The 22,737-nt window shown below is 44.0% G+C and overlaps 1 protein-coding gene and 1 long non-coding RNA gene across 5 annotated transcripts in view; both read left to right on the top strand.

Annotated features, from left to right (window-relative positions):
• Positions 1–13,189, top strand: part of SUSD6 (sushi domain containing 6) — a 61,318-nt gene extending 48,129 nt beyond the window's left edge. For all 4 annotated transcript variants that reach the window (XM_081890613.1, XM_081890611.1, XM_081890614.1 and 1 more), the window contains exons 4-6: positions 1,122–1,260; positions 5,100–5,524; positions 6,960–13,189. In XM_081890613.1, coding sequence (XP_081746739.1) covers positions 1,122–1,260; positions 5,100–5,524; positions 6,960–6,985 — 590 coding nt within the window. In that variant the 3' untranslated portion in view covers positions 6,986–13,189. The remainder of the gene's footprint in view (positions 1–1,121; positions 1,261–5,099; positions 5,525–6,959) is intronic.
• The window catches only part of LOC309358113, a 124,092-nt gene that overhangs the window by 63,311 nt on the left and 38,044 nt on the right, over positions 1–22,737 (top strand). The gene's annotated exons all lie outside the window — the stretch shown is intronic.

The raw sequence follows: 22,737 nt of genomic DNA, 5'->3' as shown, positions 1-22,737 counted from the left end.
TCTAAGGGCACATTGCCACTGCAAACTTGTAATCATGTCTTTCCTGAAGTGTAAATTGCTGTGTGAGAGACAATTCTGCCAAAAATCTCTAGCCCATTCCTACCCAAATTCACGACATTCTCACACACCAGTTTTGGTTGGTAAAAAAGTTTCATGCATAACTCTGAATGATTCCCCTTGATCTTCTTTTAAAATAGCAAGCTTATGGTTTAAGAGCAGCCCTGTAGAGGTTGTTTGATTTCAAATCCCATCAGCTTCAGTGAACCTGGTCAAGTTGAGGGAGAGGGGTCTAATTTGGATATTGCTTGATTGTACCCTGCTGCAGCACAGAATGTTCTCTCTGCCTAGTCCTGCCTGTCTCAAAAATAAAAGAACTTCCCCAAAGTAACTTGACAGTTGTGTCTTGCAAGGTTTTTACCAGTTGGATAGGAATTCCTTTCCCATGACAGAAAGCCAAGAAGTCTGCAGGAAAATGTTTGTCATTTAATTGACCATGAGGTATTGGAGCAGAGGGAGGGAGGAGTGTGTGTAATTGAATAAAATGTTGTGGAAAGGAGAAATTCCCTGCAAGCTGGATGATGTGCTGAAAATCATGCATGTTTTTAAGGATTGTTGGGGTGAGTGGAGGAAGGATTGGTGCTTTCTGCACAACAGGAAGACAGGCTATTAAACAGATAAGATGCAGCAGTCTCACAGTTCACCAATATGCTCGATGAGAAGTTGACTTAGTCATCCAGACATAAATAAGGAGAAAATTTCAACTCCTTGTTCCCTTGATATAAAATGCAATTCAGATGAGAGTTAGGGGTGGGTGGGTGCTAGCTAGTAGGGTTAGCTTGCATTCATGTAACCAAATAGCCTCAACACTTGAAAGGGGCCCTGGCTGTCAAATGGTTAAGGGTCACTTGACAACCCAATGAATGCATTTGGGACAGGTCTCTCCCTAGGACAATTCCACATGGTACTGACTTGAGGACAAAGCTGGCCTTGTGAAGACCAGAGCATCTTTATAATCCTACTTTCTCTCCTAGCCCAGTTTATTAGGACTCTTATTTGGTGATGGGAAACAGCTGCTTCTTAAGAAGAAACCATTAAAAACAACCTTTTCTTTTGCTCTACAGATAAAGGTTCACCTCCAAGTGTAGGAGTGCCCACCCTGTCCATAGTGGCGTCCACAGCAAGCTCTGTAGCTCTCATCCTCCTCTTAGTTGTGTTGTTTGTTTTGCTGCAGCCAAAGCTGAAGTCCTTTCATCACAGCAGGTGAGCTTCTGGGAGTTGGTGGAGATGACCTGTAACTAGAGGGCAGATGTTTGTGCATGCAGATGCTCTTGTCCTGCCTACAATCATGCTTATTGCCTGCTCCTTTTTATTATTCTTTTGGTGTTATTTTCACTCTTGTGGATTTCTTCTCTAGGTTGAGTTCTAGTAAGCAGAGTATCTGCATTCTTTGGCAAAAAGTTGCTATCAGGCTGCTGATCCTGCTGCAAGTCTGCACAACTAAGACTGATCACTAAGCTTAATGCAGTCTAGCAGCTCCATGTTGCGACCTGCAAAGGCTTGATAAGCCTCTTTTTCTTATTGCCTCCAGGGGATTGTAGAAAAGGGGGCGGGGGCTGTGAAGACTGCATTGGGCTTGATGGTTCTCAAGTTGTGCAGGCCTCTAATGACTGCAGTCTCATAATCTGTAGAGAAGATTCAGCCTTGGTAGTTCCTTGGGAAGCATTCCTTAGGCACAGCTTTTACTGATGAATTTTGGCAGGGGTCCAAAACAGCCTGCTAAAAGTTGTGGCTGCCAAGATCCTACAGTTTCCCTTGCTGGTTTGGTCACTGCATGGCCCAAAGACCTTACTCACTCCTACCTGCGGGAAAAGGGAGAGTGGGGGGCTTGCACACTTGACCTTTGTGCAGCTGAGGTGCTCTTGGCACTTCAGTAACACAGTAGCTAAGCAACCCCTATCCAGCCTCCCACTTTTGGAGCTGTGGGGAGGGATTGCAGTGCAACTACCAGAATACTTGTCCACCACCATAGTTCAAATGTTGGGGGCTGCTCATGCTCACCTGATGGTGGCAATGCACTTGCTGAGTGGAAGCTTTGCTTTGGTCTTCACTTAGAGGGATAGGGGAGGGCTTAGTATAGAAGCTTAGTGAGCCTTCCAAGTCTCTGCTGCAGAGGCTGTTAAATGGCAGCAGTTAAGTACCTATTGCTGAAATACAGGCATTAGTATGTGGGTTCTGGTTCACATAGAATCATAGAATTGTAGAGTCAGAGGGGCTCTGAGGATCATCTGCTCCAACCCCCTGCAATGCAGGAATATGCAGTTGCCCCATACAGGGATTGAACTTGCAACCTTGACATTATCAGCACCATGCTCTAACCAACTGAACTATCCAGGCTTATTCACACAGAGCATATTTTGCAGCGAGGTAGAAGAAAGGCATGTTCTTTTGAGAGAGAAGGGACTTTCCATCTTACTAGTTTTTATATTGGAGCAAACAGTGAGCTTCTCAGATGCAGAATGAGGCATAATTTTCCTTTCTAAGCCCAGTATCTGAAGTAGCAGGAGGCTTGGTGGTTGGGGAGAGAAAGTCTGCCTCTTAACAAGATAATGAACTCAGGGCAGCAATCACACAACACAGAAATTATTCATTGAGGAGAGCGCCAGAAACATCTGTGGTGCTCTTTTGCAATGTATGTAGGCGATGAGGCCCACAGTAACAGGCACTGCTTTGTTGCTTCATGGCTAATTTCTGCGGCAGTCCTGTCTGCTGTTCTGCTCTTACACTCTCCAATTTTGCATGGAAACAGATCTGAAGCTTAGTCTCAAACCATATAGACATGTTGTCTTTCCTATACCATTCTCTTGGATAATGGGCACCCCCCTTCCCCCAAAAGAAGAAAACATTTGTGCATTCTTTTTAAAGGTATGCTGTTCTTTGCAGCAGCAGCAGCTATGAAATGGAACACCCATTTTAGGGGTGGGCAGACAGAGACCAATAATACTTGTCCATTTCACAATTGTAAAACTCAGCAAAAGCCTATTTCACGGTAGGGAGAGTGGTGATGTTAGCTGTTTCTCTATTAAGGGTAAGTGTAAAGGGACCCCTGACCATTAGGTCCAGTCGCAGACGACTCGGGGGTTGCGGCACTCATCTCCCTTTGCTGGCCAAGGGAGCCCGTGTACAGCTTCCGGGTCATGTGGCCAGCATGACTAAGCTGCTTTTGGCGAACCAGAGTAGCGCACAGAAATACTGTTTACCTACCTGCCTGAGTGGTACCTATTTATCTACTTGCACTTTGACGTGCTTTTGAACTGCTAGGTCGGCAGGAGCAGGGACCAAGCAATGGGAGCTCACCCCGTCACGGGGATTCAAAACGCCAACCTTCCAGTCAGCAAGCCCTAGGCTCAGTGGTTTAGACCACAGTGCAACCGGCGTCCCAGTTTCTCTATTAACCACCATCAGTACACACTACACCACCTCATTACGCTTAAAATAAAAACAGAAAAATGGGCTGCTGCTACTGAAGCTCAGTTATGAGGGCAAATCAGAAGCCACGGTAAGAAGGAAAAGAAGCATGCACGCCAGAACAAGGAAGGAGACTGCTGCTGAAGCCAGGCCATGTGACTCAGTGGGGGCAAGCAAAAAGTGTGTTATAAGTAATGGAGAGCAGGGAAAGAGTGCGCTTTGGCTGGTGGGTGCAAGAAGGGTGCTGCTCCATCTGCCCCAATTGAAGAGCCACCTCTGATTCTTTAGATTTTGGTTTTCTACTAGGAAATCTGACATTGCTTGGGATAGCTATCAATTCCATTGTCTCATAAGCTGAAGCCCTTGCTTGAATTGGACATTCGAAATCTTACTTAGTTCTGGAGACTTGATGAGGGTTTGTTAAAACAAACACACACATATGTGGGAGGAACCCCAGACAGTTCCCTGGAAGTGCTGAGAATTTTCCCTCCTGCTATGGTCTGACACATGCTGTTCTGAGTCACAATATTCCCAGTCATTCTAGCTGTTCTTAACCTGGATATAGGGTTCAGTGCCGAAGCATTCCTGGCTGAGGAGTCTCATTGAGCAGTTAATCCTCCTGACAGACAACTTTTGCTGCTGTATAGACTGTTTCTCTGGCTTCGGATGCAGAGAGCTGTTCCATAGAAGCCCAGCAATATTGCGATACCAGCCCAGGAAGTTAAATGCCATAATTTTTTTTTAATCAGGGCGTAGATTCCAGAGCTGTGGCTCCTCGCCTTGATTATGGGGTTATGGTATAAGGTGTTTGCTAATAGTTAATAAATTCACCTCAGTTTTCTGTCTGTTGCTTAACACTCATATGATACCGTTTGCTGATGAGGTGAATTGTCCCACTATGTCCCACCACTCTTGAGTAGCTACTATAGTCATTTGTGTCCAATATTTCATGTGTGTGAGTCTTAGGTCCCCCCCTACCCAGTGTATAACTTACAGAGTTAGTATCGCCCAGTGCTCAGTTATGAACTGGGAGTGTCCAAGTTCAGATCTCAGTTCAGCCATGAACACACAGGGTGGTCTTGACATTGTTCCTTAATCTCTTCCCTGCCCATCTGCAATGCACAGAGGGATGGTCATATTGCCTGTCTTACCTGCTTGTAAGGGCTGAGGTGTAAAGAGCTTAGAAATCTTAAGTGTATTTCCTTTTTCAACCCAAAAGGGAAGCATGGAGTTTGGCTGCCACATGGCTGATGTGCCCTGGGTGCCATGACAGGCTAGGAAGCCCCTTGTTTCCCTTTCCTGCTCCAGCATTCCAGTTGCTAAATTGTCCCCAGCTTTCCTCCCAGGCTTGAAACTGGGATGGGGATTAGACTGCCAAACAGTTGCTGAGATGAACCTTGCCCACCCACCCCCTGCACCTCCAAGGCCAGGAATCTTGCTTCTTGCTTGCCATTGCCAGTGAAAGTGTTGAAGTCCAGTTATGCTGGCTGATTTCAAGTACAAAGTGTAATGAAACAGCATGTCAAGAAGAACTGAATCTAGAAGTTCTGCAGATACAGCATTGCACAAATGCTTTTGTATTCTTGGGCATCACAGAACATAATGTGGATTTTTTCTCTAAAATTCAAATGCAGGCGTGATCAAGGTGTTTCTGGGGACCAGGTGTCCATCGTGGTGGATGGAGTCCAGGTGGCGCTGCCATCCTATGAAGAAGCTGTCTATGGCAGTGCTGGGAACTGCATACCTCCTTCGGATTCACGGGTACAGATTGTCCTTTCGGAGGGAGCTGGGCAAAGTGGAGCGAGGGAGATGCAGCAGCCACCAGACCAAGTGGGTCACAACTGCTTTGCTGGGGAGGATGAAATCCCTGGACGTTCTGGACTGTGTGAAGCTAGCAGCTCTCACCACTCGGAGGCTGTTCTAGTTCATCAGGCGACCACCTCCTCTTGGGTTGCTGGTGCATCTTGTAGCAGACCTGGGCACAAAGAAGCTCCAGACTCAGAAAGCAGTGATGTACAAAGCCTTCTATCACTTGCTTCCTCAGAGGAGTACACTGATGGTAAGCAAACTGAAAAATAAGTCTTTCACCTAAACTCCTGCTAATTGGAATTTTATAAGTTCATAACCCTAGTTTTTCCAAAGTGCCTTTCACTCTTACAGTGGAACATTTACAAGGAGAAATACTTTATTAAAAGTACTAGAATCCTCCTCCCTTATCTTCCCCCTTTCTCCTACATGGACACACAATCCCTAACAGCGTTCTGGTATAAGTCATTCAGTAATGGACTGAGTAATGATGTTGCTTCTGGTGTGGATCTACAATGGTGGCTATTCATTGGTCATAAAAACTGGCAGTCACGATTGTAGTGCACATTCTGGGGAAGAAAAAACCCTGCACATTACAGTTTTTTCCGTGGATCATAGCTGCTAACTAGCAGCAGCTAGAATGGTGACTGGGAGTGGCCTCTTGGACCATTTAACACCGGTCCTAAAGGATCTTCATTGCAGAGGCAGAGCTAGCTGGTCCGGACCATTTAACACCGGTCCTAAAGGATCTTCATTGCAGAGGCAGAGCTAGCTGGTCCGGCACCTGGAGCGGCGTGCAACCGGGGGGCGGGGCAAGCGTCCCAGGGGGCGCTGCCCACAGTTAGCATTCCAGGGGGTGCCCCGCCCACCGCAAGCATCCCAGGGCGGGCGGGGCAGCAATGTCACCCTCCCTCAGGGATGACACCCGGGGCGGGCCGCACCCACCTTGGTTTGCCTCTGCTTCATTGGTTCCCAGTGTGTTTACAAGCACAATTCAAATTGTTGGTGCTGACCTTTAAAGTCTTAAATGGCCTCGGCCCAGTATACCTGAAGGAGCGTCTATTTATTTATTTCTAACTTTCAAAAACTAGTGCCCACCAAATAGCCTTCTATGAGGCCCAATTTTTGCTTCCCATCACGAATAAAATTGTCCGCGTTTGAATCAAGCCAGAACAACAACAAAAGCACATCCTTATCTTGTAATCTGAATAAACTCTACCAAATTAGTAAAGTGTCCTAAATGTGCATAATTGGTTCCTGCTGCTGAACTCCGGACTTTGTATTTTAATGTGGATGACAGAAAGTGCAGGATGTTGTGTGTGGAGGGGAAGAGAGAAGTTGATCCTTTCTGCTGTGATTATTTTGCAGTCTTTTGACACCTGCTGAAGAAAGCAGCTTTAGTCAGTAAGCCTTAGTCTCTCATCCCAAGAAAATCCTCAATAGTTAAGAGACTTTGGGGCTTTGCTAGGGGAAAGTCCTTGAAGAAGCATGACTGACAAGGGTTTTAAAGGATGGCTCATTTTTATAGAAGCTTGACATGGTCAAATAAGAACTTGATAAACGGAAAGGGCTTTATGGACAGCCGAGACTTATATCAAGACTGTGCTGTGTGGTATTTCAGATATGGAACGTAAACACAAAATATTGTTTAACTTGTCTTTTTTCTCTCTTCCTCTCTCCCAATCCAGATATTCCATTGTTGAAAGAAGCATGAGGCTTGCTGCATTTGTCTAGCCTTTTCTCTCCATTTTCCTTCTTCCGGGATGGTGAGCACTCCTCGCAGACTTTCCCCATCTTCATGCGCTGTGCCCTGAATACCTCCAGACACATACCCCATAGCTGAAGATCCAAAGGATGCCGCCAGGATGCCTCCTCGATGCATCAGTGGGGTGTACAGGGTGCCAGCCGTTCCTCCCCACATTTTATCTACATTGAGGGGGGGGGGGCTTCAGTGACGTCAGTGGACTTAAGCTCCTCATACCTTTCCCCTACCCCACCAAATGTTTGAGTGTGGTCCCTGGAGAGCTGCTATTTACTTGTGCCTTGCTCTTTCTCACACTGGCTTGTTGCAGCTTCTCGTGGGCTTTACTAGCTTCTGGATTTCTGCTCAGAAAGCAGGGCCAAAAAACAACCACCAAGCTTGCTTTTCTGGGTGCAAAGAGTTTCCTTCCATTTATTCACTGTCTTATGAAGGCAAGTCAGAACACCTCTGGATGGGCTGTGAGGAGGGGTGGGTCAGAGTCCAGCTGTAGCGACATACACATACTGTTTCCCTCAGTTGTTTTCAGCAACATAGACTACTTAACGTAGCTGCACTTGAACTTGGGCAGTGTTGACTATGTTAAAGACCACTGCAACTTGCCAACCTTTTTTCTTTTTCTTTTAAAGAAAAACAAGATCATTAATGGCAAGCTTAGGCTGCCACTTGCTTTTCTTTGTTTCCCAAAGAGAGGGAGAAAATGAACACTTGCCGGGGTGAAGTGTCTGTACCTCTGCAAGCTTCCATTTAAACAAAACAAAACTGTCCCCCCTCTATCTTGGTTCATCAAGGACGATTCTCTAAACTTGGTGTGAGCTGAAGTCTAGGGTTGTCTTGAGACAAACAGCTTAGAGCAGTTCAATCTATGACCAGATTTAAGAGCACTTGCATTGAGAAGCCCACATGGAAAATGACTGCCCTCTTCCTAGAACAGCCAGTCTGCCAGCAATACAGCTGTACCATAGTTGATCCAAAGCCTTTCATCTTGGAGTGTGTTGAGCTCGTTTTCTGTGGAATGACTGTAGGATGTCAGTGTGTGTGCACATTGTGCTGTTCCCTGAGTAGGGTTCATCACCTATGCCTTTACTTTGACCCACCTTAATGAGAGAGCAATTTTGGCCTCACCACTTTATTTTTGTTGCTGTTGTTGGGTCCCATCCTTGCGAAAGCAATGCCAGGGCTTTTAGTGTTTAGCCTACATTGCTTATGTCTTCCTCCTGGTTCTGTTAGAACCTAGTCATTGGAAAATGGATCACCATTAGCAAGTACCTAGCTTTTTGTATCTGGCATGTCCTGTTTGCCTTGAATGAATAACAGTGATAGTCTGCCTTAAAACAAAATAGAATGGAAAGAGCCATGCTGCTGTCTTTACCCTTTTGGAAAACCCCTTGACCCAGTTTCTTCCTCCACCCACTCCCATTGCACACTGCTTCTTTCTATGCAGGGAATATGTTCACTTACTTCCACCTTTTTCCATGTAAATATACTTATTGCTCTTGTTTATCTAGCCCACTGTGGTCAGTGCATTGCAGTTTGATGGCATCATGGAAGTATAAAATCCCAGATTTTCTCCAGTGAGCCTAACAGTTCTGTGACCTTTCCTAAAGATTCCTACATCAAAAGTGGAATGGCTTGGTTGCCAGTTCTCACACTTGGCCCTGTCTCAAAGCCAGGGTGAGCACACAGAACCACAGTGTACTTTAAAATATCAAGGGAACTAGAAAGCCCATCCTTTGAAAAATGGAAGTGTCAGAGGTCAACCCCGTTTACTGCCTCGTAACAATGCACTGACGTGGGAGACAGCTGTGGGAAAAGGCAGCACTTTGCCTCCCCCCCCCCCAACCTGCCTACCACCAAAAAATCTGAATGGGAAGCAGCACGATTCCCTGGGCCACTGTCTGTGTTCTCCAGCATCAGATGGGCATTGCATACTGTGCACATTCCACACAAAAGCACACAGTTTGGTACTGAATATAGACCCAAGCATTCAGATAATTACAGGTTGCAGCTTTAATTCAAAGCTGTTTAGCTCCTTTGTGAAAATTGCCTTGCAAATCTGTGGGTGATGTATCTGATTGAAATCAGACCATCGTCTTTTCATCACTGGCTTATTTGTATGCTGCTTTCTCACAGGATTTTGCTCAGATTGGTTCACAACGTATCTAGGGACTGGCAATCGCAATTAAAAGAACGTAAGAAAAAATAATTATAATGATAATTAGAAAAATACATCATTTAAAAATCAATATGTACAATGCTGTGGAAAACAATATACACATGCTAACATAACAGCTTAAAATTAAGCAGAAGAGAGAATAAAGTCTCAGGGCTCTGCATAGTTCCTCATGCTTCATCCTGATTAGCAGAAGCAAACTAAATTGCCCAAGAGTAATCCAATGGATGGCAATTAGTTTGCTTTTCATAATGTATACAGGCCACAGAAATGTGGATTGCCTTGATGCCCAATATTGGCTGTTATCACAGAATACATATATGGCCCTAACCTTAGGCTTTCCTGGCTTGCTCTTTGAGACCCCCAGTGGTAGAACAGGTTCTCTCACTTTGTTCAGAGAGTGCTGCTCTTCTTCAATGTGGTGTTTAGATCAGCCTTCACTAACTGGATGCCCTCCAGATGATTTGGAGTACAGTTCCCATCAGCCCCAGCGAACACAGCCAGGCTGTGGCTTAGATTCCTCTGCTGTTTATAAAAGAAAGCCCCACCCCCACCCTATCTGATATATTTGGGATGTTGTTGCATGGGGAGGTTATGTCAGCAATTAAAGAGCACCATTTATGCAGAAGGATTTAGCTGTGCCCATACCTACCATCTTGAGTTGCAGTGACAGAACTCCTGCTAAATGTTTTGGACGGTGTGAAAGAGTGGCAGAATTTTGGGTGACACCTAGCCCAAAGAAAAATATCTGGTTTCTTCCTTTTTTGTTTAACAATAGAATGAAGCAATAACACCACTCTTAATTTCCATTCCCCCATTCACTATTTTTTGTGCAGATACATGAAGAGTCAGATATCAACTTGGGTCTTAAATCTGGAATAGGCATTTCACCTGAGTAATTTAAACAAGGGACACAAAAGAACTTTATGGTTGTAATCTTATGGGAGACAACAGAAGAGCAGTTTTTCTCTTTCATAAAATTTGAAAAATGAAATACAAATGTTACGGTCTTCAGGCTAAGAATGTAGGTGCCCCCCCCTTTTTAAGATTTTCTATTCTCAGGTTCTTAAATACAAATTTATGAAGGGCAAGAATAGCAATAGCTATTATCTATAATGCTCAGGGCATCTATTCTAATGCTCAGGCTGGAAATGAAGGGGGTCCTCTGTTTTAAAACCATGACACTTTTAAAAAGAATTCTGAGACATCAGTTGAAACAACCACTGGCCCAATGCTGTGTGGCTGTTAGGTGCCTAATAAGTCAACTAATTTAATTAAATTCTTCCAGTCTTGTGTACAGAATGCCAGATGCTGCAAGCACATACTTTGTGCCTGGCAAGAATAAAACTCATCTAAGGTTGTATTTGTCTGCTTTTGAAAATTGTAGGCATCTAGAATTTGATTCTGCAGGCTCACCTTGCCCTTTCAATGCTGGAACATAACACCTCTGATAAATGAGTGGTTCCCATGCCATGTCACCCTCCATTTAGAATATTGGTTGATCATATGAAACTGCCTTATACTGAGTTAATGCTGGTCCAGAAAAGTCTACTCTGACTGGCAGAGGTCTTTCCCAGCTGAAGTGGGGGGTGTGTGTGTTTGTGTGTGTGTGAAGAGCTGAGGAATTGAATGTGGGACCTCTTGTGTACACTGCATGTACTCTACCACTGAGCAATAGCTCTTCCCTTATACTTCCATGCACCTACTGCTAAAAGCAAGATAACACTTGTTTAAACTAAAATGCAGCACTTCTCCAGTGGTTAGATACCTACTGTGGTAAGCTGCCAGGATATTTGTGCATCCAGTTTATGTATGGCACATACAGCAAGTGTCTCTTAAAACAGCTGCTGCTGACATTGGAGACCTGCTGGAGAGAGGGCAGGAGTCAAGATTGTCTGTTTGAGGTATGATGAGGCCCATTAACTACCGATGACCCAAGAAGCTTTAGCATTTACAGGAAGCCTGGTGTCCTTGCCATGGTGTCACTCCTCTTGTAAGAAAATCTGAAACCTGAGAGCCCATGCAAGTTGTGGCAAATAGGATTACCATTTAGGTTGCAATACCATACACATTTACCTGGAAGTAAGTCCCACTTAAGTTAGTGAGGCCTATTTTTCAGCAAACACTTGTAGGATTGTGCATTCAGGTTTTTCAAGTGCTTAGCTTTGAAACTTGCTCTCACGTAAAGTAAGTTGGAGCAAGAGGTGAAGTAAGACATTGGATTGGCTTTCCATTTTTAATGGCATGAATGCAGTAGGCTTTGATGCACCCTACAGATTGAGAAAAAACAGGCAGGACAGTGGATGAAGGGGAACTGGAGGGGCAGGGCACTTGGGTGCAGGCTTCTCTTGCATCAGCTCTTTTCTAGGGCCACTTCCAGTACACATTTTTTCTCACTGGAGTGCTTTTGTATAATAATTCCTTGCAGCATTTTTAGGCAGAGTGTTAAATGCATGTTACTAACTCTGAGAGAGAAAGGTGCCGCCCAACTCCTCATTGCCTTTTAGAAGTAAGTGGAGATTGAAAGGGCTTCTTTGTACACTCCATACTTAATTTTACCACTTTCTCGTTGAGAGATTTTCTTTTGGATACCACAGGGGCTGCAGGGGCTTTTTGCACATGAGAATGCATACTCATGTCTACCAAATAAATGAGTAAATACCACATTAGTTGGTTTCTGTGGCACATGGGGAGAGCATTTCCAAAATCAAGATGCTCGTGGTACCTGCACTAGGGTAATATAGCACATGCACAACTGAAACTGTTAGTGTACTGTTTCTTAATCCTTGTGAGGAAGTCTGTGACATCCTTGACCAACCTGTTCCCCACCAGAGGTTTCTTACTACAGTGTTTTCAGGTGGTTTAAGCAGTACTGGATGCATTGTATTACAGTTCTACCATCATTTCCAAATATGGTCCACCCGTACACGTTCAGAAAAACAAAGTTGGGCACGAGTTAAGATCAGTTCACAATTTACACGTCTATGGAGTGACTACTGTCTAGTGTCTGTAAACACGTCAATACGTGCATTTCTGTCACACTTTATTATTGGTATGGGGAAACCTGTGGACCTCCAGATGTTGTGGGACTACACCTCCAATTATCCCTGACCATTATCCATCCTGGTTGGGGCTGATGATTGCCCCCTCCCTGCATCTACAATAGATGTTGTGCCCACAGCAGAAAGAACTGCTGTTTTGATGTGTGTATCAGCCCTCTGTTTCCCTTACTGCTTTTATAGTAGCGTAGTGAGCATACAAACAAAGGACTGAGTATGGGGGGATTTTTTGGTAGGAAACCTTCCATTGGCTCGATTCATGTTAGGTAGTATCCTATGGAGAACACACACACACTCTCTCTCTCATGCTTCAGTCCTGGGCTTCTTTCCTGCAGATTTTTTAAAAATTGCTTTTGGAGTTGACCACCTCTGTCACTTTATTAAGATTTCAATGCTTGCACCAGAGGAGATGTGTGTTGAATGGTGAACACTTCTATGTTAATATATATCTTGAGATACTGGCTTCTGCTAATACTGGTGGTCCATTTCTACTGGAGATAGCACTGCTGCATTTGCTTTTACATAGAAGCTCACACAGTTCAGACCAAATGTTCCATCAGAACAAGCACTTGCACACCTTCTGTTACCCAGTGGGCAGGCTGCAGGTAGTTGGAGATGCAAACACACAGGGAGAACCTGGTTGCCTTCAGTGCTTTTTATTTGTTTGTAATCTGAGTTGCACCACTATGAATCTATTTGCAGAATGGTACTCGTATATATGTGGGATTTAAAAATACCATAACGCTGTGCAGGATGTCAATCAGTTTTTATTTTGCTTTATTTTATATATATATATTTTTCTGGTATCCTGTACATTGAAGTGGGTGTGAAGATAGTATTTTAATATTTGTACAAAGTTTAATTTAATTTCAATTATTCTATGTATATAACTGCATTTCTAAATTAAAAAAAATCTTTTGAAGTTAATTGCTTGAGGGGTTTTTTGTGTGTGTGTACAAGAAGTATTTTGATGTGATCCTGCTTCCGTCCTTCCTGATACCATACAGCTGAATAATGGCCCATTTATCAAGCTCATAGAACAGAAGGCTCATCAATTTGGAAAGCAAATTTCTCTGCTGGCAGAGAAATTGATAGCACGCCTCCTTCATAGAATCAAAGAATTGTAGAGTTGGAAGGGACCACGAGAGTCATCTAGTCAAACCACCTGCAAAATATTTTGCCCAATGTGGGGCTCCAACCCATAACTCTGAGATTAAGAGTCTCAATGCTGTACCGAATGAGCTGTTCAGCAGCTGTTCAGCAACTAGCTCAGCTGGGCAGAGGGACACCCCTATTCAATCCCTAACCCCTAACCCCCCAAACAGCCCAGCATGAGTGCTGTTTGGATTGCTCTGTTGCTAAGGATCTTTTGTGTTTCTCCAGCCTGGCAGTTTTCTTATATGGCAAGCTTGAGGCAAAGTATTTCCATTTTGGGAGACATGGTGCATTTTTTTAAAAAATCTGAATAGTCAAAAGTAGCAAAAAAAAAAAAACAACCACTTGAGATACTCACCAGTTCATTCTGCATCAGGGAAATCCTACTTTCATTCTGACAAGTTCCAAATTTGCCTGAAACAGCCCCACTTTGGTTTGGGAGTCATCAGTCTCTTTTTTTTTTACACCCATGCTACTTGGTGATAGTTTAAAAACTGATTGTTCTTTCCATTTTGGTGGAGAGTGGGTGGCCACGGGTGAGAAGCCAGATGGCTGAGAACTGAGCTGTGAAAGGACACATATATTTGGACACTCAGGTTTGGAGAGACCTAAACAAGAAAGTTCAGGAACTAGCCGGGGTATCCACTTTATTTGCTGAGAGGCAGAGATAAGGAAAAAGGAAAGGACCCCTGCTAGGCCTTTTCTGAGAGGGAAAGGCAAGAATTAAATTCACACGCTACTCAAGCTGAGATTTCCGGTGTACTTGTGGTTAATAAAGTCAAAGCTTTAGTCTTACAAAACAATGTTTACTGGAAGCTTAAAATGTTGGATTGGTCTCTAGGTTCAAAACATCTTTGGTTTCACAAATTACAGTAGGTGCTTATAAATTCACTACTACAGTACACCAAAAGACAAAGAGGGATTAAGTGAGGGATTCACAGCACCCTTATACTCATTCTTGCTCTCCCATCCACGCAGAAACACAAATACTTAAGTTGCTGAACATCATAGGAGTGTGCTCTTAACATAGCTTCCCATAAGCTGAAGAATTTGGTTAAGATGCACTGTTGTAACATTCTGATGCAATATTAGGTCAATGGAATATCAGTGTTCTGCTCTTAGCAGATGAAAGGGATTGGGAAACAAGACCAAGGGAAAGTATAGAATGAGTGCCAATACTGGAGAACATGGTTGCTACCTCCATAGCACAAATGTTAAAGAGCTAAGAGTCCTGCTGGATCTGACCAAAAGTCCATCTAGTTCAGCAGCCTTTTCTCGTAGTAGCCAACCAGATGACAATGGGAAGCCTGCAAAGTGGACCTGAGTGCAACAGAACCACCCCTAGCTCCAGGTCATTTATGGACAAGTTAAAAAGCACAATCATGGAGATTTTCAAGTTCTGTCGCTTCCTGCTTACAAAACACTGATACAGCATTAGCCCAGGTAGTTTCTTCAGCCTGGAGGGGGATAGAGGACTAGATGAAAAGATCTAGTCAAGCAGGCAATACAGCAACAGGAAAGTGAGATACCAGGAGGAGGAACCCAAAACTGGAATGGCAAGCTACATCTATCAGCCCTTGATAAGGAGAGGTGATAAAGATAAACTCCCCAATCCAGTTTTGGGTTCATCTTCCTGGTATCTCACTTTCCTCACCTATATCAATAAAGGTTGTGTCTGGGATTATAGTTGCTTCTTATTTATTGCTCTTCACACCTTTTATGGTTCTATAACCTCCATGCATATCTTTAATTACCATAAATTCTTCCAAAGAATCCTTTACAAAGTGGCTGTAATGACTTTGGAGTCATTCACCCTTTCTCCTCTTATAATATTTATTATAAAAGTATATGCTGCTATTCATTTTTAAAAAAAAAAAAATCTGTGGCTTACAACAGTGTGTGTGTGTGTGTGTGTGTGTGTGTGTGTGTGTAACAGTAACTAAGTTGGTCTGTGTGGCAGAGTCTACAAAAAGCTTAAAATTGTTAGCCTTAAATTGCCACAAGACTCATTACCACTTGTAAAGATGGTATAGAGGTCAGCATTACAGTGGTCCATATGGTGATACTATAGTCTTGCGTGCAGCATTATGATACCTTTATTTTCCACCATACTGTAACAACCCCTTTAGGTTTTCAGTTTTGTAAGCATGCATTTGCATGTATTTTTGAATGGTCTTATTTCAGTATAAGTGATTACTTTGACTTGAAAAACAGCACTTAGACAGTAACTTCCGAAGCAGCCCTGACCTGCAACTAGTCTTCTCAACTCTGACTGCCAAAACCTATTGCAGGAGTTAGCTGAGGCTGAATTCGTTGCTATCTTTCAATCTGCTTTCCTTACCTTAACCCCCAAAGCCATTGAAGGTGGGTGTGATTTGTCTATCACACAGCTAAGTTTATAAACTAAGTCAAACCACAGGCTGTAAGTGGGGAAATGAACACCAGGCTTTTAAAACGCTCTTTCCTGTGTAGGCGGGTTTCGTGTAAGGTGTGTGGGTGGTGACCGCAGCTTCAGGGGAACTGGCATTTTTTAAAAAATTATTTGTTCATTGTTTTGCGCAAGGTCAGGCTTTCCTGCAACACTTGCAGCTGGGATTATTTTTCCCCTTCCAGTGTTTATCTGACAAATCATGTACTGGAAAGAATTTGTCTCTATGGTTTCATGCCTGTAATAGTGAGGTGGGGTATATGTGACATGACTGAGCTAGTCAGAGGGTGAGGAAGGAAGTATTTGTGTCTCAGATAAGGAATTGTGGTTCTGCTTCTGTAAACCAGAATGGGGCATTCCAAGCATCCAAAGGCCTGAACCAGGCAAAGAGAAGTGTCTGCCTCTGTCCTTCAAGCCTGCCCAACAGAAAGCAGCCAAAGAATAAGAATAACGTCTCGCTCAGCCAGCCAGCACTTTGTCAATCAGTTCAGCTTATTGCAGAAATTGCTTCCAAGCCATTCAAATCCATGGAGTTTGTTTGCCTGCACGATCCAATCAGCACTCATTATACGCACTTCTTTGGCCTGTAAACAACGTTAAGGATGATTTGCAGTGCCTTTGGTTCACTGCTCATGCTCTCTCCAGCTCAGCCTCCCTTCATTAAAGCCTTAATTTCCATCTAGCGAGAGCGTTCTCAAAAGGGCAAAATACAAATTAACAAACCCTTCATTGAGGGATTTGAGATTAAGGGTTATCGGATTTTAGAATTGCGTAACATGCTGTGACATTAAACGCAGAATAGCCTTTTGCCCTCATCCCTGACTCAAATGTGTCAGTATGTGTAAATGCACTTCCTTGCATTCATCCTGGCTCCTCCTGTTCCTGTTTCCCTCCAGCTGTTGATGCTTGAGCTCTAAACACCTTGCAGTGATGCGGGGGGGGGGGGAGTTTCAGAGAAACGGGTAGTGAGTTTGCAGCCCTATTGTGCTGGAGAGAGGTTGCTCATAACAGGGAAAGTCTGAGACCCCGTCTGCACTGTACATTTAGAGTGGCGTCATACTGCTTTGAACAGTCATGGCTTCCCCCAAATACTCATGTCGTTCCTTAAGGCTGCTGAGAAGTGTGAGGAGATCCCTTTCCGCCTCTTTGGGAAGAGGGAGTCATTGTTAAACAACTGTGACAATTGCAGCTTTGTGAGGGGGACAGTGTCTTTGTGAGATGGTTGGATAGTGTTCTCGAAGCTACCAGCATGAGTTTGACCAAACTGCGGGAGGCAGTGGAAGACAGAAGTGCCTGGTGTGCTCTGGTCCATGGGGTCACGAAGAGTCGGACACGACTAAACGACTAAACAACAACAAAGAGGGGGACAGGGGTCTGTTCACAACTCTTAGTACCCTTTACAAATGACAATTTCCAGAATTCTTGGGGGGGGGGATGGGAAGGTGTGACTGTTTAAAGTGATATGATACTGCTTTAAATGTATAGTGTCAATGCAGCCTAGGAGGTGTGAGCAAGGAAGAGCCGGTACTGTTCTGTTTGCCTTGCTCTTACATGCGCAGTGCTATTTTTCTAGAAAAAGAGGTGCCAGAATGCACCATGAACGCCTTCCTTGTTCTCTTAAAATGGCAATTGTGCCCACCTGAGAGGCGTCCGAACTGAGTTCTGGCTGAAAAAAAGCCCTGGATGTAAGACGGTTGCAATAGAGGGAGCCCTTTCACCACACTTGCCTCCCTCTGACCACCCCTCCAAAGACCCTGTGGTCTTGACAGAACTGATAGTTCAGGTTTTCAAATGGCTTAAAAGGAAGAATGCAGGGATCTACTAAGAATAAAGGGAAGTATGAACCAGAAGGGGGAGAGTGCGCTTATCAGTGGAGAACAGGCCCTGGTTTTGTCATTGAAATACAGTCATCCGTCAGTCCCAGCTGTAGACTGTTTGCCTCAAAATAGTCTGCTAGTAGGAACCCTCCCATGCAGCCTTAACAATCTCCTCCTGCGCCGCTCAATGTGCTTTGCTGTGGGGCCACACAGTGCTCTTTTATCTCCCTTATTTTACTCTGTGATTATCCTTTTATGTGCAGCTCCGCTTTTAATCGTGAACCCTTAAAAGCGCAAGGGAGGAAAGGAGGCAAGAATAGAGAGAGGGAGCCCCAAGAGAGCTTCTGACACGGAAGGCGTCTGCACACAAAAGAGAGGATTCCATCCTGCTGCCTCTGGGGCCTGGCTGCCAGCTGCTCTGCCATAAAGGACAGGCATGACATCACAACTTCCACATCTCCCCATGAAAAGTGCTGAGTTGCTCTGTCCTGCAACAATACAGATAGCACATTGTGAATCACAAAAGGCCCATATTACATCTGCGCTGAGGGAGATGAGGAGTGACTGCGGAAACACAGAAGCGCTGTATTCAGGGATTGTTTACAAGATGACTAAAATCTTCACATGCCTTACGATACCACACACATTCCCTTCAACTGGGCCTGCAGTCTCTGCAAGACACACGTGCTGGAGGGGGAGGATTTGGTTGGCTTTCTCTCCCATAGGGTGTACCGTAGACCGCCTTCATTAACGTCTAGGTTTCTTAATCTGGATAAGAAACTTGGCCAAGATCTGGACAGTAAATCCAATGGGGTGGCATTGGATAACAACAACAACAACAACAACATCAATTTATTTATACAACAACAACAACAACAAATTATTTATACCCCGCCCTCTCCTGTCAAGACTGGGCTCAGGGTGGCTAACACCAAATATAAAATACAGTAAAAAAACAACAACACAAAACCCAGTTGATTAAAATAGAGCTTAAAATGGAACCTCGTTTTACTGGCAGCCCATAAATCAAGACCATAAGGGGAGGAAACATCAAATATTAACCAGGGCCAGTTATCCATGCTGGTCCTACATGGGCCAGCAAAGGGGCCAAGGGAAAATTTATATGCAGGATCCCATATAAGGGATCCCATATAAGGGGTTCCATAAAAAAAAAGAAGAATAAGAAAGGTGGGGTCAGACTGGGTCCAGAACAAAGGCCTGGCGGAACAGCTCTGTCTTGCAGGCCCTGTGGAAAGATGTCAAATCCCGCAAGGCCCTGGTCTCCCACGACAGAGCATTCCACCAGTTCGGGGCTAGTGCTGAAAAGGCCTTGGCCCTGGTTGAGGTCAATCTAACCTCCTTGAGGCCCAGGACCTCCAAAGTGTTGTTATTTATGGACTGTAAGGTCCTCCGCGGGGCATACCAGGAGAGGTGGTCCTGGATGGTGGAGGTCAAGGCCTGGGTTTTCTGTGGTGGCTCCTGCACCTCCTACCCTCCCCCTTTAAAAGCTTCATATATAACTTTGCTTATATATGGGGACGACAGAGGGTGAGATGGTTGGACAGTGTTCTCGAAGCTACCAACATGAGTTTGACCAAGCTGCGGGAGGCAGTGGAAGACAGGAGTGCCTGGCATGCTCTGGTCCATGGGGTCACAAAGAGTTGGACACGACTAAATGACTAAACAACAACAACTTTGCTTGTAGGGCAGCTCCATGCAGTGCTTTTTTGGGACAAAGTTGTTGAGCTTTTTTTTTTAGTTTTGCCGAAAGTTGTTGAGCTTTCTTTGCAAAATCCAAAGCAAGAGAGAGAGAGAGAGAGAGAGAATTTTTGAGCTATTTTTAAGGAAATTCATCCAAATATACACTTCTGACATGTGTTGCCATATGTCCAGATTTTCCCAGACACCATCTTTATTTCCCTTTGGCATCTATACATATTAATGGACAAATGCTAATTTTATGCAGATGTGTGTCATGGGCCTAAGTTCACATATTTTAAATAACTAGCAATGCTCCTAGGCACATCTACATTACCTACAACTTCTACCAAGTAACTTTAGGCTTCTAGCTATCTTTTTTGTTTTTTAATGCACTGTGCTAGCTGCTGTACGACTTCATTCTTTTTTATTTATTATTTTGTTACGTATACACTGTATTCTATAGGTTTCAAATTGCAACACAATCAATTATAAGAAATAAAAGAAGAAAGAAAAATGAAAGAAAAAGCCAATAATCTGATGGATCGCTGCCTTCCATCTTCCACGATGCATTCACAGATACGCCATGGACCAAATGAATGAATTTTTCATACCACTGTTTGGGAAGCCCTGACCTAGAGCAAAATGCTGGCACTGGGACCACATCCAATCCATTCTGCAACAGTTTCACTTGCTGTTGGTTAGCTTCCAGACTGAGTTCAAGGTGCTGGTTTTAACCTTCAAAGCCCTTTATGGGCTGAGATGCTTCTAGCTATCTAAAAAGGCGCCGGACTCGGTATTCAATTGGAACAACAATTCCCAGAGTAATCATAACAGTTATAGATTAAAACTTGTTACTTACTGAAGACTGAGATACTGAAGACACACGTGGCCGGGTCTTACTGCATCACTGGCACAAGCTATATGCCTAATGAAGAGTGATAATCATCCTGGGCTCCTTGAACTTTGGGTCTGCTCTCTGGCCTTATCCCAGCTGTGCTGTTCTTGTTCATAATGATACTCGATTAATTATTAAACATTTATGCCATTTTCCCATAAAAAAATAAGAAGCTCTGCCTGACGTGGCTGCCCGATAAATCATATACTGCCTGAGACTTGCCTTGAGAGTTGACTTTTTGGGTGTGCCTGTCTGTCTTTGTGGCAAGGAGATACTGAGAAATCTATGCCCTACCCCATAATTCCTTCTTTCCTAAGCTTCCTAGTCTATGTCCTTCATCCGTCTTTCCTTTTGCCCTAGTCAGATAAAATACATCCACATACTAAACTTCCAGAGTAGCAGAGGAAACTTTCCACACACTTAGCTTTTGCAAAGAGCATGTTTCTGTATAACTGGATACATTAGGTCTTTTGCCTCCTAATTGGAACATTACTTTTTGGGACTTCTAGTTACACGGAAAGCCTAACACTTGCATGCTTTATGCAGCCATTTATGTGAATCCATGTGCATTGGAAGTGGGGGCTGCTGCCACACTCCCTTTCCTCTCTCACAAACACTTTCAACTTGGATATGTGTCTGGGGCTCTTAGCACCCTGCTTTCAGCAATCTATGGAGACACGCAAGTACCAGGCAGATTTGGGCACCTAGGTTAATTCACATTCTATCAATGGACAGATGAACCTTTCTGGTTGCCATAGGAGCCAAAATGAAAATAGTACAGCTGCCAGGAGAATTGCTCCTCCACTATCTCTGCCATGAGCTAGACCCGGCCTAATGAAACCTTAAAAGCTCATACAAGGATCAGGGATGGTTGGCATCCATTTAGTTTCAAAAGTATGGGGCAAACCTCCCTAAGGAGACAAGAACAGAAAGCACGCACTACGTATTCCCCTGTTAGGAGAGCATGTGACCACTAGTTTAAGCAGTTTAAGGAGCGGCTACCCTCCCCCCAGTGACCCAGAAGTTACCGGTAAGTTTTCTTCATGTGTATTGTCAAAAACAAAGATGGCAGCCATGTGAAGCTGACAGAAGTGTGGTTTTCTTAAGGAGCCCTGTGCAAGCATCAGCAATGGGCTGTGCTGGGATGTCATCTGCTGCTGCCAGGCCTCATTTCAGTATTTCTCACAAAAGCCCTCTAAGAAAGGTCAATATGATTGTGGTCTTCCTTAAAGCATCCTTGTATGTCCTCCTTTATAAATGTTGTTGAAGAGGCAGAACTCCCAGATAAGTTTGGAGTAAATATTTGAGTATCAAATCCAACAGCTTGGCACCAACGAGCCCAAGATTAACCCAACCCTCTAAATAATAACTTTTTAAAATAAAATCAGGGTAATGTACATGGTACTGTATGTTTGAGGGTACCGGAGTAATTGATTAAAGCTCTTCAGATGGTGGCAGCAACCTGTCATATATACAGCAAGAGACATCATTCTCCTGGGACCTGGGACATCACAGACGGTATGGCTCTGCGTTGAAGAAATCCTTATGACAGTAGGCCTGTTTTAACAAATGTATAAGGCTAATTGTGATGCGAGAAGGCTAAATGGAGTGGGATAATTTGTCCTTAAACTCTGCTCCTTGCCTTGCCACATGTTGTTCCCACCGAGATCAGCTCAGTTTTGGAGGTAGGGAAGTTTCAGTCAAATTGCTTGAGAAAATAGTAGCTTGCTGGGGTGGATCAGTGGGCAAAAGGGTGGATGAAGAAAATTTTGAGACCCAACATATAGAAAAGGGGCTCATAGAGAGTAAGAGCAGAAGAGAGCTGAGGGAAAAGAGTCTGAACTAATTGGTTATGAGACTTTAAGGATTCACAAGGAAAAGTTGGCCATGGCAACACAGATACCAGGAATATAAGAAAGCTACTAATGGAATCTGTCCTAGGCACCCAAAGGGCTGAAATGAAAGCTCTGACTTCTGGAATGACTTTAAAAACTGTGTGAAGAAGGCAATGAGCTTGCTGTAATTTTTCTTTCATGTGCAAATTGGAGATTATGAAAGTGCCTGGCAGGGAACAGTTGTGTTTAGGACAGAAAGGGTCACCCTCAGCTTGTTTTTCCTGTTCTTCAGGTATGCTGTTGCTTAAGGAGAGCTGCAAACGCTCCTTCCCCCAAGGACAAGTCACTTCCTTGAAAAGCTCCTCTTCCTCTCAGCCGTATTTGATGTTTTTGCATGGGGTGGTTTTAGAGAAACACCTTACAAGGGATTTTTAAAGATGCATGCTGTACATACATAGGCATAACAAAAAATGCATACCTCCACCAGAACATATGGAAGCATGCAGCTAAAGATAAAATGTTGAAACCCATGGTATGTTGTAATCACTGTTTTGCGCAGGATAGAGGCAATGACTCAACTGGTATTTTTATCACCTGTCTGTCTGTTTGTCTGTGCTTCCAGATGGCATTTATTGTGGAATCAG

This window comes from Podarcis melisellensis (assembly GCF_964234715.1).
Source record: "Podarcis melisellensis genome assembly, chromosome: 1".
Lineage (NCBI taxonomy): Eukaryota > Metazoa > Chordata > Lepidosauria > Squamata > Lacertidae > Podarcis > Podarcis melisellensis.
This window is presented reverse-complemented; position numbering and strand designations above follow the sequence as displayed.